This window comes from Falco cherrug, chromosome 8, assembly GCF_023634085.1.
Source record: "Falco cherrug isolate bFalChe1 chromosome 8, bFalChe1.pri, whole genome shotgun sequence".
NCBI lineage: Eukaryota > Metazoa > Chordata > Aves > Falconiformes > Falconidae > Falco > Falco cherrug.
This window is the reverse complement of record NC_073704.1, coordinates 61,148,217-61,162,410: the sequence shown is the minus strand read 5'-3', so window position 1 is coordinate 61,162,410 and position 14,194 is coordinate 61,148,217. Positions and strand designations below refer to the sequence as shown.

The 14,194-nt window shown below is 40.8% G+C and overlaps 1 protein-coding gene across 5 annotated transcripts in view; it reads right to left on the bottom strand.

The window, feature by feature from the left end:
- TRPC7 (transient receptor potential cation channel subfamily C member 7) overlaps window positions 1–13,820 on the bottom strand; it is a 73,154-nt gene extending 59,334 nt beyond the window's left edge. For all 5 annotated transcript variants that reach the window (XM_027807410.2, XM_055719417.1, XM_055719419.1 and 2 more), the window contains exon 1: window positions 13,050–13,820. In XM_027807410.2, coding sequence (XP_027663211.2) covers window positions 13,050–13,802 — 753 coding nt within the window. In that variant the 5' untranslated portion in view covers window positions 13,803–13,820. The remainder of the gene's footprint in view (window positions 1–13,049) is intronic.
- Window positions 13,821–14,194: the final 374 nt, after the last annotated feature.

Sequence of the window (14,194 nt, the reverse complement as noted above, 5' to 3'; positions counted from 1 at the left end):
AATAACTAAAAATAATCATATGTCTTCCAGATCTCAGACAACCATCTACCACAGTTCCCCATCTGCTCCTTGGAAAACTAGTCACAAGTGTCAGAGTTGATGAAGTTCTGGTGCCCACAGCACCTAAGCAGAAACCGAGCACCTCAGGAAAATGCGATCCCAGCTGCAGAGTCCTGGCACAGAGCACTCCTGACCATATGGACATCATCCTCTTTCTAGGAAAAGCAGACTTAGGAGTGATGCTGCAGCACTTTCTTAAGCAGAAATATGAATATAAAAAGGGTATAATTACATTTTTCTCTGTTCTGAAATCAGTCCAGATCCTTGGGCTTGGGTAGTAACAATGAAATGACACACTTGGCAATGAGTAATTTCCACACTGCACTGGTGTAAAGTTCCCTGCAACAAATTATATTCCAGGAAATCGCCATTTTTGATCATGGAAATGCCAAAAAACCATAGACACTGAAGTACCTAGCACCATTTTGTGGCAATGTAAAATTGTTTGTATACCATTCCTGTTTATCCACAATTCAGTGGATAGTCTGCCTAGAAGCAGTGAGGATGAGTTCATTATAATTATCTACAATAACAACAATTAAGAACACAATGGGAATAAACTAAATCACTTCCCATCTGTATCCTCTTTAATGTTGGACTTGAGATCCTCAGAATGTGTTACTTCATTTACATTCATTAATACAATATTAATTCCCTACAGTGCCTTTGATAAATGTACAGTTTGATGGAGTCAGGTAGACTCCATTCTCCCATCTGCTGATCTAATATTGTTATTCTATTCAGAGCAATAGTCCTAATTATGCTCATTTGTAGTTCCAGTAGATATCGTGGCCCAATGTGAATAATGAGCAGCAGTCTTTGGAAACGAGTCATTTTGCTCATAACAAACTGCCCAGCTCCTAGCTATTCCCTAAAAAACAACACTGGTATTAGCCGAATGCTTGGGCATTTGGCGTTACTAATTAAACACAAAGCTTACCGATATTGTATTGCGCTGATATTACAATAGTGATAGCATCATTTTCCATCTGTTTTCCTCACCAATAATTTGATTTTGTCCTTCTGAAAAATATTTTTGTCTTTGGTGCTTCTTGGTACCATTCATTGCCAAGGAGAGGAGGAAGGGTAACGGTGTTACTGTGGAATTTTACATCAAGTCCACTGAGAAAACTCTGAGATGAACGGCAGGTGTGTTTGTAAGGGCAAGCTCAAAGTCAGGCAAGCTCTGTACTCGTTGCAGAGGATCCAGTGACTGGGATGGAAAGGGCCAGTGTGTCTTTCCCCTCCGAACAGCCTGCGGCAGGTGGCAGGAGCCCTCTCTGCACTACCACGAGTAGCTGCGCTGGTGCGGACACCAGGACTCATCCTGTCTTGCACACTCGGTAGGCAAGAACAGAAAGCACTCCATCACTGTAAACTAAATGCAGGCACCCGGCCAAATCATCCCCCCAATTGCTCACAGTGCCATCAGCAGCTGGCAGCAAACCTGGCAGAGGAACGCTAGGTGCCCCTGCCACAGTGGCAAGGAGGGCCTGGCCGGGTGCAGCCCGGATGGATTAGTTTGCTGTGATGGATCTCTTAATTCAAGATGCAATCCATTATTCCTCATTTAGATAAAGACAGGAATCCATGAGCAGTGGTCAGCCTTGGATCAGACCCACCCATCAGTCCAACAGCTTCACTGTACAAATTTCTTTCAAAGGGTGAGGAGAAATAGTTTCAACAAATCCAAAGATGATATGATGGTCAAATGAGCCATAATATTGCCAACTATAGGGGCTTTCCTCCCATGTTAAAGCTGCTATAAAATACAAAATGTGAAACTAATAACATTGTGGTAAGCTGAAGTTTTTATGCGTAATTAAATTCTGAAAGTATTTCTGAACTATTTGTTGTGTGTCTGCTGGGTTTGTGACTGTTGTTGTCTCTGCCAGACACAGCCTTCTAAGCACCTGTACTCAAAAAGTAGTTGCAGAGTTGTGCTTGCACACCAAAGTCTAACACAATGCAGGCAGATCATCTTCATCACTAAAAGTCGTCTCTAAAACCAAACAATTTTCTTACCTCCTTGTCTCTGCAAAGCAGAAACAGGGTGAGGAACTGGTACCACAGCTTCACTGTCACTAAAAGAGCTCCCAAAAGCCAGTTAAATGCCACTTAAATCTTCACACCAGCTACTCACTGCCCTTTGCTATATGGTGTGTATGACTCCACAACACCCATGGGCCCTATCTTAATTTAATTTAACCTTATTTCACTTGCTTTTAATCATGGTAACCTTAACTTAACATAACCCCGTATTTAACCTTGTCTTCATACAAATCCCCTCTACACACAACAGATTATCTCAAAATGTCCGTTGTTTTTTTTCTTCTACTTAGTCAAAACACTTTACCTTCCTGATTAACATGTTACAGGCTTCACCCTGACTACAAAATATTCAGAGATTGCCTGGATTAAAGGTAAATGACTCTTCCCTTGTATTCACTGTCAAAAGTTCAGGTTCAAAAAGGATGAAGAGGAGATCTCTCCACTCTAGAAACCTTTCCTCTAAATATATTCCATATGCTCCGAGTAACTGTATGTAAGACGTCACACACACAAATAGATTTCCTGAAAATCATGGCTCAGCAAAATCAGTTGCCACTAAGCCTTGGCAGTTCAGAAGGATTTATAAAAGTCACCTTACATAATGAAATTTAATTTTTTAATTCCTTCATATCCAAGGTTTAAGAATGAAAAATCTGGACTTAATATAATTACTACGGAGGGCTACAAGAAGAAGAGAAAAGTCACCAGGCATTTATGCAGAGAGAAGGCACATTGACAGATCCAGTGTAACCCATTTACTGGAGCATCAAAGCTTCACATTCAGAAATTTAATATCAGAAGTTTCTGGCAGGAGGAATATTCCAGGAATTTTACTGGAATTTCCCTTCTTTCGCTACAGATTCATCCCAGGATTATTTTATGCATAAGGGAGTTAACTGCACAGCACCCTCACCAACTCCTGCTCTCAAGGTCCCTTAAAAACGTGCTCATTAATAGGGGTTTTTCAGCTTGACAGAAGTGCACTCTTGGTGCAGGATGAGTTGCTTATTTGAAAGGAAACACTGACATCCCAGGAGCAAAATGACCTTAAAGCAACTGAAATAGTCTCACTTCGAACAGATTCCAGATTTTGTGCTTATCTCTCTACCTGGCTAAAATGTCCCATTGTTTGGCTTAGAATTCATCTACGTGAAAACGCTTCTGAGAGGCTTGGCAGTGGCAAGGCAGCTGCTGTGCTGCTTCGCCTGTGAACCATTTCCATTGCGCTCCCCTTCCCACCCAGCTGGGGAATCCATCTATTGTTTCCTATCAATGCTCATAAGAGGACTCCAGGTTATTTTAGTGTTTTTATGATCATGTCTGTTGCTCACCTAAACTGGTACCCTGCTCTAGTGTTAGGGCTGTTATGTGCAATCAGACTGGAAGCAGTGAGCTTTAAGTGCCGCAGTTGCACTGCTGCTCATCCTTAATCGAGTAGGACTAGAAATTGGTTCCCAAGGAGCTGTAAAGGGTAATAAGCATTGCACTGATGGTGTGCAGATGGGCACTGCCAAGCATCTCACTTGCAGTAGCACCACAGGAAACAAAAGTATCCCAGCTGTACTCTCTGGGAGATTCAAATATTTCCAGGGTTCCTTCTGCCCTGCCATCTCCAAATGCCAGAAGTTTCCTCTGAACAATTTTTTGAAGGGAGCAAAACCCTTAAGGCATTAATTAAAATATTAAATTTTCTTACACCGGTGCATTGTCTCTGATTTGATGTGTTGAAAGGGTCTTTTTTCCCCCTTCACTCTTTCAAGAGAGAGACATGGGCTTGCTCCTCTGTGAAGAGAATGTTTTTTCCCAGAAAGTATTTTGTCAACTTTTAAAGACGTTTTCTTTTTCTTTTTTTTTTTTTTTTTAAAAAAAAACTTTAGCTGGGAGATTTTATCAGTAACAACACTCAATCATCCCTCAAGTAGGCTAAATAACCTTGTAGGCAGTGACCAGGATCCCATTTTAGGTAGCCGCTCAGTGGCTAGTACTGTCGCTAGAGTTACAACTTCCATGAATAATGGCCTTATTTTTTCCAGGATCAGGCGTGGGTTGTAGATGGCTGACTTATACCCTTCACTATGAATCACAGCATCTACTACTCCATTTTACTGTGAATAGACACAGACAGATGCTGACATACCTTCACATTTGCAGATACAAACATCTTTTTTTCAAGACAGCTCCAGGCACCACAGCTTTGGCATCGGTTCTAAACCACTCTGAAGAGCTTTGGCGATTTTCTTCTCATGCAACATTTTAAAACCATTTTGCTTGGGCAATGTGCCAAGCAGAAAATTATTTAATCACAGAACATAGAAAGAGCACTTACAATAACAGCTCTCAAAGTATAGAGGATATTTCTTAATCTATAAACATTTAAAGAGAACAATACAAGAGCCACAAATTTGGTGGTTTTTTAAGGTCAGAAGGGTTCTCTACATCCATTTTCCACAGTCTCTGCAAGACTTCCATGCAAAACACATCTGCAATTAATTAATTTACCTCTCAAGACAAACTCAATGTGACATCTGTTATTAGTGAATTTATCTCTGAAAAAGAACAGCATGGAGAATGAGTTCCTTATGTACAAAGAGAGTCCCACTCAGTGAGCCAAACACAAATTACACTGCAAAGCGTAAATATATTCTCCTTCTCTCATGTTCTTTCCGTGATCATTTTTAATTTCCTCTCTTATTTTAATATCTCATTTGTTCCAACAATAAGTTAAAAATTTGATAATAGGTAATTTGTTTTCCTGCATTACTAGGACTTGATTCTTTCCTGTATTATGAGTTGGGTAATTGGTTGTATCAGCTTATGCATTTGCTATGCACAAGTGAAAATTGAAAAAAAAAAAATTGTAGCTTCTAAACATACATTTTTTTCAAGGCAGTAGAGAAAATTGGCTTTTAAGTGAGAAGGGAAAAAAGAACAAACTGTTCCTTTTTAAAGCTAAAAAATACCAGACCACATCCCTAACACCATTTCTATGCAAAAGTAAGTTCTTATCAAAGACCTGGAAAAGTTAATATCTGAAAAACTTTAAAAAAAGATTCTAGATTACCAGCATGTCTTTAGAAATAGCAGTTTGCATCACTTCAACAGAAGCGCACAACTCTTTTGACTGTGCACTAGCAGTGCAAATGTATGGAGCAATATATACATTTCTGTTCTTTCTCAGGTATCATGCATATTTAGGTAAAAAAAAAAAATCAAAAAGTGAGTCACCTTTTTGACTTTGAATATCAAGATGGCTCCAAAGGCAGCAGAGATCTCCCTTAGAGAAGCCGATGGTACTGAAGTAACACAAAGCCAACAGGAGAAGCAGGTAACGAGCTAATTAGAACATTAATTGCAACACAAGAAGGGTCTGAAAGAGATGCTCTGGCTCAGCTAAATCAAAGTCCAGTATCATCAGGTATTAATTTGGAATAAATTCAAATAAACTAGTGACCTGCTCTCTCAATTAGAAATTTAGCAATGAGAGGCAGAAGAGGTAGCTGAGGAAAGGGGTACAATGGGAGGAGGCACTTCACACTCCTGAGCAGCTGCTTTTTGGGGTGGTTGGCAGAAAACTTGCAGGAGGAGAAACAGCAGTTGCTCCACAGCTGTGTGCAGGACCTGGTGTGAGAGGCAGCTGCTTGGGAATAGTGACGGTTCATGTACTCAAAAGTGTGTATAATGGCAATGCTTGATTTTCAAAACAGGAACTACATAATACTGATTATACTTGTGCAGGAGAAAATAAAACCAGCAGAAAAAGGGAGTGCTTATATTCTCTCTACCAGGCCAGATTTCTGAACTTCCCTTTGTCTTCCCTTCCTAAAACCCAGCAAAGTGAAACAGCAGGAAAAAAGTTGCACAAGTGAAAAGACAGCTTTTTAAAAAAATGCAAGTCCTGTCTGGAAATAAAAAAGAAAAGAACAGAAATTCTGGAAAATTAAATGAGAGCTTAAAGAAAGGCCAGATACAAAACACTAAAGCCTTGAAGAGCATCTTGCTGAAATAATAAATATGAGTCAAAAAATGTGTTCCCAAACATATCAGGAGCATGAAGTCTGCCAGAGAGTATGTTGAGGCAGAGGTTGTGAAGGGATCACTCCAGGAAGAGTGGGTCAGAGCCGAAAACCTGATTGATTTACAAGAGCGTTAATGAGGCTACTTAGGGAGGTTCCCACAACAATCTTTTTTTTTTTTTTTTTTTTTTCTTTTTTAATGAAAGATGAGTTTCAGGGGCTGCCTCCAATCAGTCAGTCCTGAGAGCACACAACTCTAAGAGTTTGTTTGGTTTGGGTAGGAAGCAGAGTGTCTAAGCCAGCCTTGCTGGTTTACAGCCCGAGGGGTTTAATGAGTTTTTCTTTTTCCAAGTCCACTGCTATCCTCCATTCTCACAAAATACTTCCCTTTCCAACTATTCTGCTTCCCCAAATTTTCTGCTCCTTCCTATTTTTTTTATCACTTCTTTCAGAAAGCAATAGCTTAATAATGATTTTTCCCCCCTCCATGCAGTATGTATTTTTCATGCTACAATGCTTCCGGGGGGGGGGGGGGCGCGTGTGGTGACACACACCAGAGTTCAACTTTTGCAGTCAGCTCGCTTTTCCAATTTTTCTTAGGCTTTCAGATATTTTTTTGTATCTTCTTTTCTCTATATTTATTACCATCCCACCTTATTTTCTTACAAATTTTAGAATAACCCCGCCCTATTTATTTTTCATTTGAAGAGACGGACTTTCATTAAGTCAAATTTCACCAAGTTGAGCAATCAAAAAGGTGAAAGGAAGCAATTCACAATCTCTGAGGTACTTAACCCCAGCAATGCCCACGATTCGCAGATGGCCTGAGAAATGAAGAGGCTGGGAGGTGTTCAGTGTTGCAGAGCCACAAATCTCAAAAAAGCTGCAGCTTCTCAGCAAGATATAACCAGACATGGCAGTCCTTACCACTCTGCAACAGCAGTACGGTGTCATCCTCAAAGTGCAGGATCTGCTCCCAGTTTCTTATTTGCAGAGATAAAGTCAGAAACACTAAGAAAATTTGCAAGGTCATTTCTCTTGAGAAGCTTAGGCGAAGCACACCCTGTGAAGTTAACAATTTCTATTTAGGTAGGAAAGAGGTGGGGCTGACATCCTGGAGCAAGAGCTGTGCTGCAGGAAAGCCAGATGATCCCTAACTGATACAAGTCACTGAGTCTCCAGGGCTGTTTTGCCACTCTTCCAGCATCATGTGAATTTAGGGATTTGGGCCTCAGCTGTTGAACATTACTGCAGCCCCAATAAAACAAGAAGCAGTTCCTAACAGGTGCATCTCTGCAGGCATCTCCACACTTGACTTGCCGCTGCACAAGCCCTCACTCTCCACAAATTACATCGCAGCCAGCTGCAGTCCACCAGCCAGCTGAGCTGGACACGATGCTCACTTGCACACCAGAGCAGGCTTACAGCTAGGATCTGCTTTCTGATCCCAACGTTTTTTAGAGAAAGGACAACAGTTAAAGGAAAAGTGACAGCAAGAGGCATATAATTTAGAAACAAGCTACGCTGTAGTAAATGAACTGACAATGTTGGTAGGATCGGTAAACAAAGACCACGCACCATATGTCTTCCAGGTGGTGGTTTTCACCATGCCTTTGGTATCATTTTAATCAACAGGAGCTGAGATCTTATTTAACACTTATGGTTGGTGAGATCTTTTCTTAGCCCCCTTTGCGATTCTATAATTTAATTTGTCTGGATTGCTAAATGGAATGAATTGGCTGATTGTCACCACCACAAGGATGTTTCCTGCCGTACACAAGCATGTAGTCTAATCTGAAAGCATGCAAGGCTGTAGACGGGGCGTAGAGTGGGATCTCACCAGACACAGCAGTGTGCAGTCATAGCTTTAAAAAAGTAAACAGAGCTGTTCTGTGTTCCACTCGCTGTTTCTAGGATGTAGACAGTAATATTGAGCCTAACACTGCTGTTAAAGGCAGCTGCAAATCCTGCAGACTGTTCGCTAGAAATGTAATCTCCTGAAGGGTTCAATGAACATACACAAATGTTCCTGTTGACTCTGCTTTTAATATTCCAGTCCTAGAAATTAGTTGCCTAGCTGTGGACAGCTGGCACCTGTGAAGACATCTGCATATGGTTTTACACCAAGATGACACGGCGAAGATCGATTTCTCTGCACCAAGGAGGAGAGCAGTTCTCGGCAGCCTGGCTCGTGGGTGATGATGTGCTCGTACGGACAAATCCTGGCTCTGTCAGTCATACTGGAAGTGACCTCAAGCTTACTTACATGGGCAAAACAAACAGAATGCACTGGTAGATGAGAGAAGGATTATTTGCTTTATGACTCAGGCCCAGGGTCTGTCAACTTTGAAAGAAATGGGAGTGTACACAGTTTTTTTTCAATTTGAGTAAAAGAGAGTGAAAAAGAGGGGAGCCTTCCTCCTTACGTGGACTAGAGGGATCCTAGCTCTGCGAGGCTGACATTATGTTTGCTCTCTCAAAACAGCTTCATATTTTAATCACTGGCTGTTTTCCACCTTTCATGGAAAACTACAAAGCACATTAACTTTGTCCTATATTTATGTTTTAATTTTACTTTCAATTTTTAATTAAATAAACCCCTCAGTTTCCCGCTGCTAGGAACCCTCTAGTCCACACAGGGAGGAAGGCTCTCCTCTCCTCCTCTCTCTTTTCAATGTCAATACAGTGGACTAAATCAGGCCCCCAATCTGTATTGCCCTTGCTCCAGTAGATGTTGATTTTATTTTTCCTTTGTAAACAGAAAATGAAAACTGGGAAGAAGGAGAATGTGAAACCAGTACTTAATTTTGAGCTTGCAAATGGGATATACAAAAATGGCGAAGTACAGAATTCAGATTGTTTTTCCAACTTGGGCTGCCTCCACTATGGAAGGGTACTTTTGCATAAAGACCTGCAAACATACACAGTGACTCTGACATTTACTTCTTTCTTTTCTGAAATTTCAAGAATCCACCTCTGAGGGGTTTCCTACGCACCCTATTTCTAGGCTAACTGCCAGGACATTTAATGCAATTACATTCCTAGTATTTTTGGTAGGAACAACCCGTTCAATATTCTTCATCTTATATTGGAGAAGGGGGATTATTTATTTCTAGACTCATGGACTACATGTTTCAAAGCAATTTGTTTTCTCCCATTAATATGAAAACTTTTGTGCAACATTTTGACACTAGAAAATGTAAGGGAAAAACAAAATTACTCCTCCCCCCACCCCCCCCCGCCCCGCCTTCGCCAATGAGCATTGCAAAAGCTGACATTTGCTTGAAATAATAGAACATCAACATTGATCCAAATTTTACATTTGTTTTAAATACTGGACAGATTCTTATTTTCTGTGGCCTCATCTAAGCTTCAGTGAAAACGCACTGATTTACTCCAGGAGAGTATCTGCTCCAGTAAGACAATTGCATTGACTGGCTCTGTGAGCTTCCCTGTTTCTTCCAGCTCCAAGTCTCCACTGTTATTATTCTTTTCAGCATGTGGGAAAACATATAGTAGCTGACTGTCTTGACCTTGATTTGGAGCCAAATTCAAGACATCAAGAAAGGAGCTCAACAGGGCAGTATATCCACTCCAGACTGATAGCCAGAACATCTACTCTTGCTTTAAAGACCTATTGATTGGTCAACAGAAAGGCCAGCAGTGTGATCTAGCATATGTCCAGACCCCTATTGTCACCTTAATAACACTCTCATATTACCTTGCGATGTGTGATGCTTATGCAAAGACGTGTTGTAAGACAGTGTATGACTGAATTTTAGCAACTTTGGGTGAGAACAATCTACTCAGCTTCTGCCACTGTGAAAACTAATGGATAAAATTATTTTCACCTAGTAATCTTCATTGGAGTCTCTCTGAAACCATGGCCAACCGCAGTTAATGCAAATTGTCTCCTTTAAAGTGGTTCAGGTGGCTGTTTTGTTTCACCTTTTGTACCTGTTCAAAGAGGCAGCTCACCTAAAAAATTTCATGTTCTCTAAAAACACAGTGCATGTTCTGGCTCTTCAGTCTGATGCGCTGATTAGTGCTATTGCATAACAGATTTAGGGCGGCAAGCAGCAGGTGAGAAGCACTGCATCTATATTTTAATTAGCTCATGCTAGGAGTTCCTTCAGTTACTTAATTACTATTTGTCCACCCACATTATTAAAATCTTACTCATGTCCTTCCGTTTCAAGGACTTTTTGTACCTCCTGAAAACTGTATTGCTAAGATTGCATATAAATAACTGTTCTGAAATAATCCCAAGCAATAATTTTCTAAATCTGTTGAGCACCAATTAAATTACAGAACTTTAGAAATAAAAAATTATATTTCTAGGAAAGTGTTATTTTAGGCACAAAAAAGTCCTCTGGAGCTTGTCTGGTTTCATAATTTTTTCATTATTTATGGGCTTCTTAAATACATTTTCAGCAATTGTGTTCTTCTCTATAAATGAATTCTCAAAACGTCATATTCTGTGAAAATAAACCTTACTGTTTTATTAATACCCTGTTCCACATCACACTTACTATGTTAATAAGAATAAATGCTTTTGCATAAACGCATACACCTGATTTTTTGTCTACAGTGAGAAGACATTATAATCTTGAGAAGTTCCTTATTTCTGGAAGTATTAAAATACTAAAGGAATGTGACAACTTTGAAGTAAACTAGGGGTATGGGTACTTCTGAGTTACTTCACTAACCTACATAGATGTTGCACAGAACCTTCCTACAAGGCAACGAAATCTGAAAGCCTTCCTGGAAATCCAGCAATTTGGCAAAGGGCTTCTAATGTTTTTTCCAGTATTGATTTACTCGCATCAGTTTGCCAGTGCTGGAGAGATGTTACTGCCATGAGACTATTTAAACATTTGATTCCTTCTTTGCTCCTGGAGGATTCATGTACCTGCCAGTGCCGGTCTAGACAACGCTGGCAGTTCTGTGAACAAAAGGAGGGATTCTGGTAGAAATGGATTTGCTTTTCTGCAGCAAGATACTTATCAGAACTGACAGGTATGTAATACTGGGGCTGTCTATACTCCACACAATATATCTTTTTCTACTGGAAAGAAGCTGGAACATTAATGAGATATGAATCTTGTTAACTGTGGGTGTGAGCCCACTGTGCTTTCACGCTGGAGTAACTCTCATTCAAGCAGCCGGATTCACAGAACACAGTGAGGTTACTTCACTACGGCTCAATGTGATGCAAGTAAAAAATCCCTTTTAAATTATTGTGTCCTTGCAAATCTGATTCACATGTGTAAAAGAGTTTGCAGGATTTTGCCCTAATTCTATTGCCAAAAAAGCTCAGTGATTCGGGTACTTTTTCCTGTTAGAGATTTACTACAGAGTTTCAAAAGTAACAGCCTAAGAACATGCTTTCTTCTCACTTTTAAACTGAAGAGCATAGAATCGTTTAGGTTGGAAAAGACCTTTCAGATCATCAAGTCTGACTGTTAACCCAGCACTGCCAAGTGCATCACTAAACCATGTCCCTGAGTACCACATCTACACATCTTGTAAATACCCCCAGGGTTGGTGACTCCACCACCTCCCTGGGCAGCCTGTTCCAGTGCTCGACCACCCTTTCCGTGAAGAAATTTTTCCTAATCTCCAACCTAAACCTCCCCGGCACAACTTGAGGCCATTTCTTCTTGTCCTATTGCTTGTCACCTGGGAGAAGGGACCGACCTCCCCTGCCTACACCCCCCTGTCAGGCAGCTGTGGGGAGCGAGAAGGTCCCCCCTGAGCCTCCTTTTCTGCAGGCTGAGCACCCCCAGCTACCCCCGCCACCCCCCATCAGGCTGGTGCCCCAGCCCCTTCCCCAGCCCCCTGCCCGTCCCTGGACACGCTCCAGCCCCTCAGCGTCCCTCTGGGAGTGAGGGGCCCAACACTGACCCCAGGGGTCACGGTGTGGCCCCACCAGTGCCCAGCACAGGGGGGACAACCACTGCCCTGGTCCTTTGCAGCCTATAACTACAAATCTGGAAATTGATGCTTTAAGACTTGAATAGTTTTCTAAATTAAAAGTAACGGCTTCCTGGCAAGCATCCTACTCCAGTTCACTCACAACATAGATTTTATTACCCTAGTGTCACTGATCATAGCTGCACAATAGTGGTAAGTCAGAAAACAGTCTTATGTTGATGACTGAGCCACTGAAAATTATTTTTTTCATGACTAATTTATTTTTGAAAGGGAGACATTGCTATTTATGTCATGGAAATTACTTAGAGAAATAATGCAAATGGCATTGGGCATTTACAAACTCATTATGATAATGGCAATCTTGAATAACTTGTAAGAATGTTCTGCAAGTCCCACTGTTATGTTTGCATGATGATAAATTTTATAACAATCTCTTGATCATTTCTCTCCTCCTTTCTCATGAAATCCATCATATAAAGATGCACTACCAAACCATTAAGATGAAATGCAATTTAAATTATTTTACACGGAACCAAAATTGCTTAGTTTATACCCTTTATCATTGAAACAGAACTAGGTGTACTGGATTCTTAAGCCGTTAAACCAACCTCTAGAGCTCTGCCTCTAAATAGATTGCTCAATTAAAAAGACTTACCTTTCTTACAAAAAATGAGTCTCCATCTTTGTAATAATCTAATTTTTATTCCTGCTGCAAACTAAAGAGTCTAAGCAATCACAGTGTGCAACGTAAGAACTCCAGGTAAGGATGTCTCTGCTATAATATGCAATGTTCAGTTCCATGTATTTATTAACTGGGGGATGCACAGTGATCTAAATCTATGTGTAGTTAACACACCTGGCAGTTTCTGCAGCTTCTGTTTCCTCCCCCACCCCCTCCAACGGAAAACCAAGACTTGATCAACCATATAAAGCACACAGCACCCTGAATACATTCAGCCCAAGGAAAAAGGCACAGTGGTGAATTACCTTAAATTCAGTTTCAATGTTCGCTAGTCTGGCCAATTCATTGCTTAGCTCTAAAGCAGTAAGGACAGGGTCTTCACTGGAAAGAGACAAATAAGCAGCACTGGCTAATCCTTTGTAGGCATTCATTCTCGATCGAGAGTGACTAAAGGAATCTTTCCTCTGCTTCTCAATACATTCATTGCACTTGCAAAAATAGTCATGTGGCCTTTCAATCCGCGCGCCTTTTAGAAGTAAGATGTGAACAATTTCATACTCCTGGCAGTGGGCAGCAAGTATGATAGGGGTAATGTCATGGGAGAACCGAGTTCCATCTTCATCATAAGCATAAAAATCATCATCTCTCAGTTCCTGCTCAAGGGGGCTGAGTGTGAGACGCTGTCCTTGTGCAAAGGCTGGGTGGTTCAATATTGCTTCCACAATGCGCACGTATCCTTTACTGATGGCTAACAAAAGCGCATCTCCGACTCGAGCGAGATTCTCCTTTTTGAGGAGGAGCTCTGTCACTTCCAGGTGCTCATTCCCTACAGCTAACTGAAGAGCGTTTTGTCCCATATAATCGACACAATTGAAGTTCAAGGTTTTGGATTCCTCCAGCATTTTTCGCACAACAGGAATGTTGCCATATTCTGCAGAATCGAGAAAACGTTCCTCTTCTGCAGTCAGGCTGGTGCCTTTCTCATTGAACATGTAGGCTGGGCCCCGGATGGCCTGCCTCCGGCCCTTCTCCCGAAGGGTTGTGTGCCTTCGATGCATGTTTTTATAATTGCTGTTTCTCAACCTGCAGAATACCAGAAAGGAAGGTTGGTTATATTCTCAGAGAGTCATGGTCTCACATAACCTGAAATAAGGATAAAAATATCTCATTATGATCGGATCTCGCTAGCTTTATGATCTGGGCCAGTTGTTTAAAATCATTTAAGATACATGTGGAATAAAGAAGATTAGCTTTATGAACAACAGACAAGTTTTCTTCCAACTTGTACACCCTTCTGGATATCAACAAGGATACACAGCACGTTAACTCGAGAAATAGAAAAAAAAAAAAAAAGAAAAAAAGATAGTATGAACATATTGGTTTTCATTTTATTGTTTAGAACTTCATTACACAGTATTTAGGAGTGATATCTACACCATAATATTTCTCT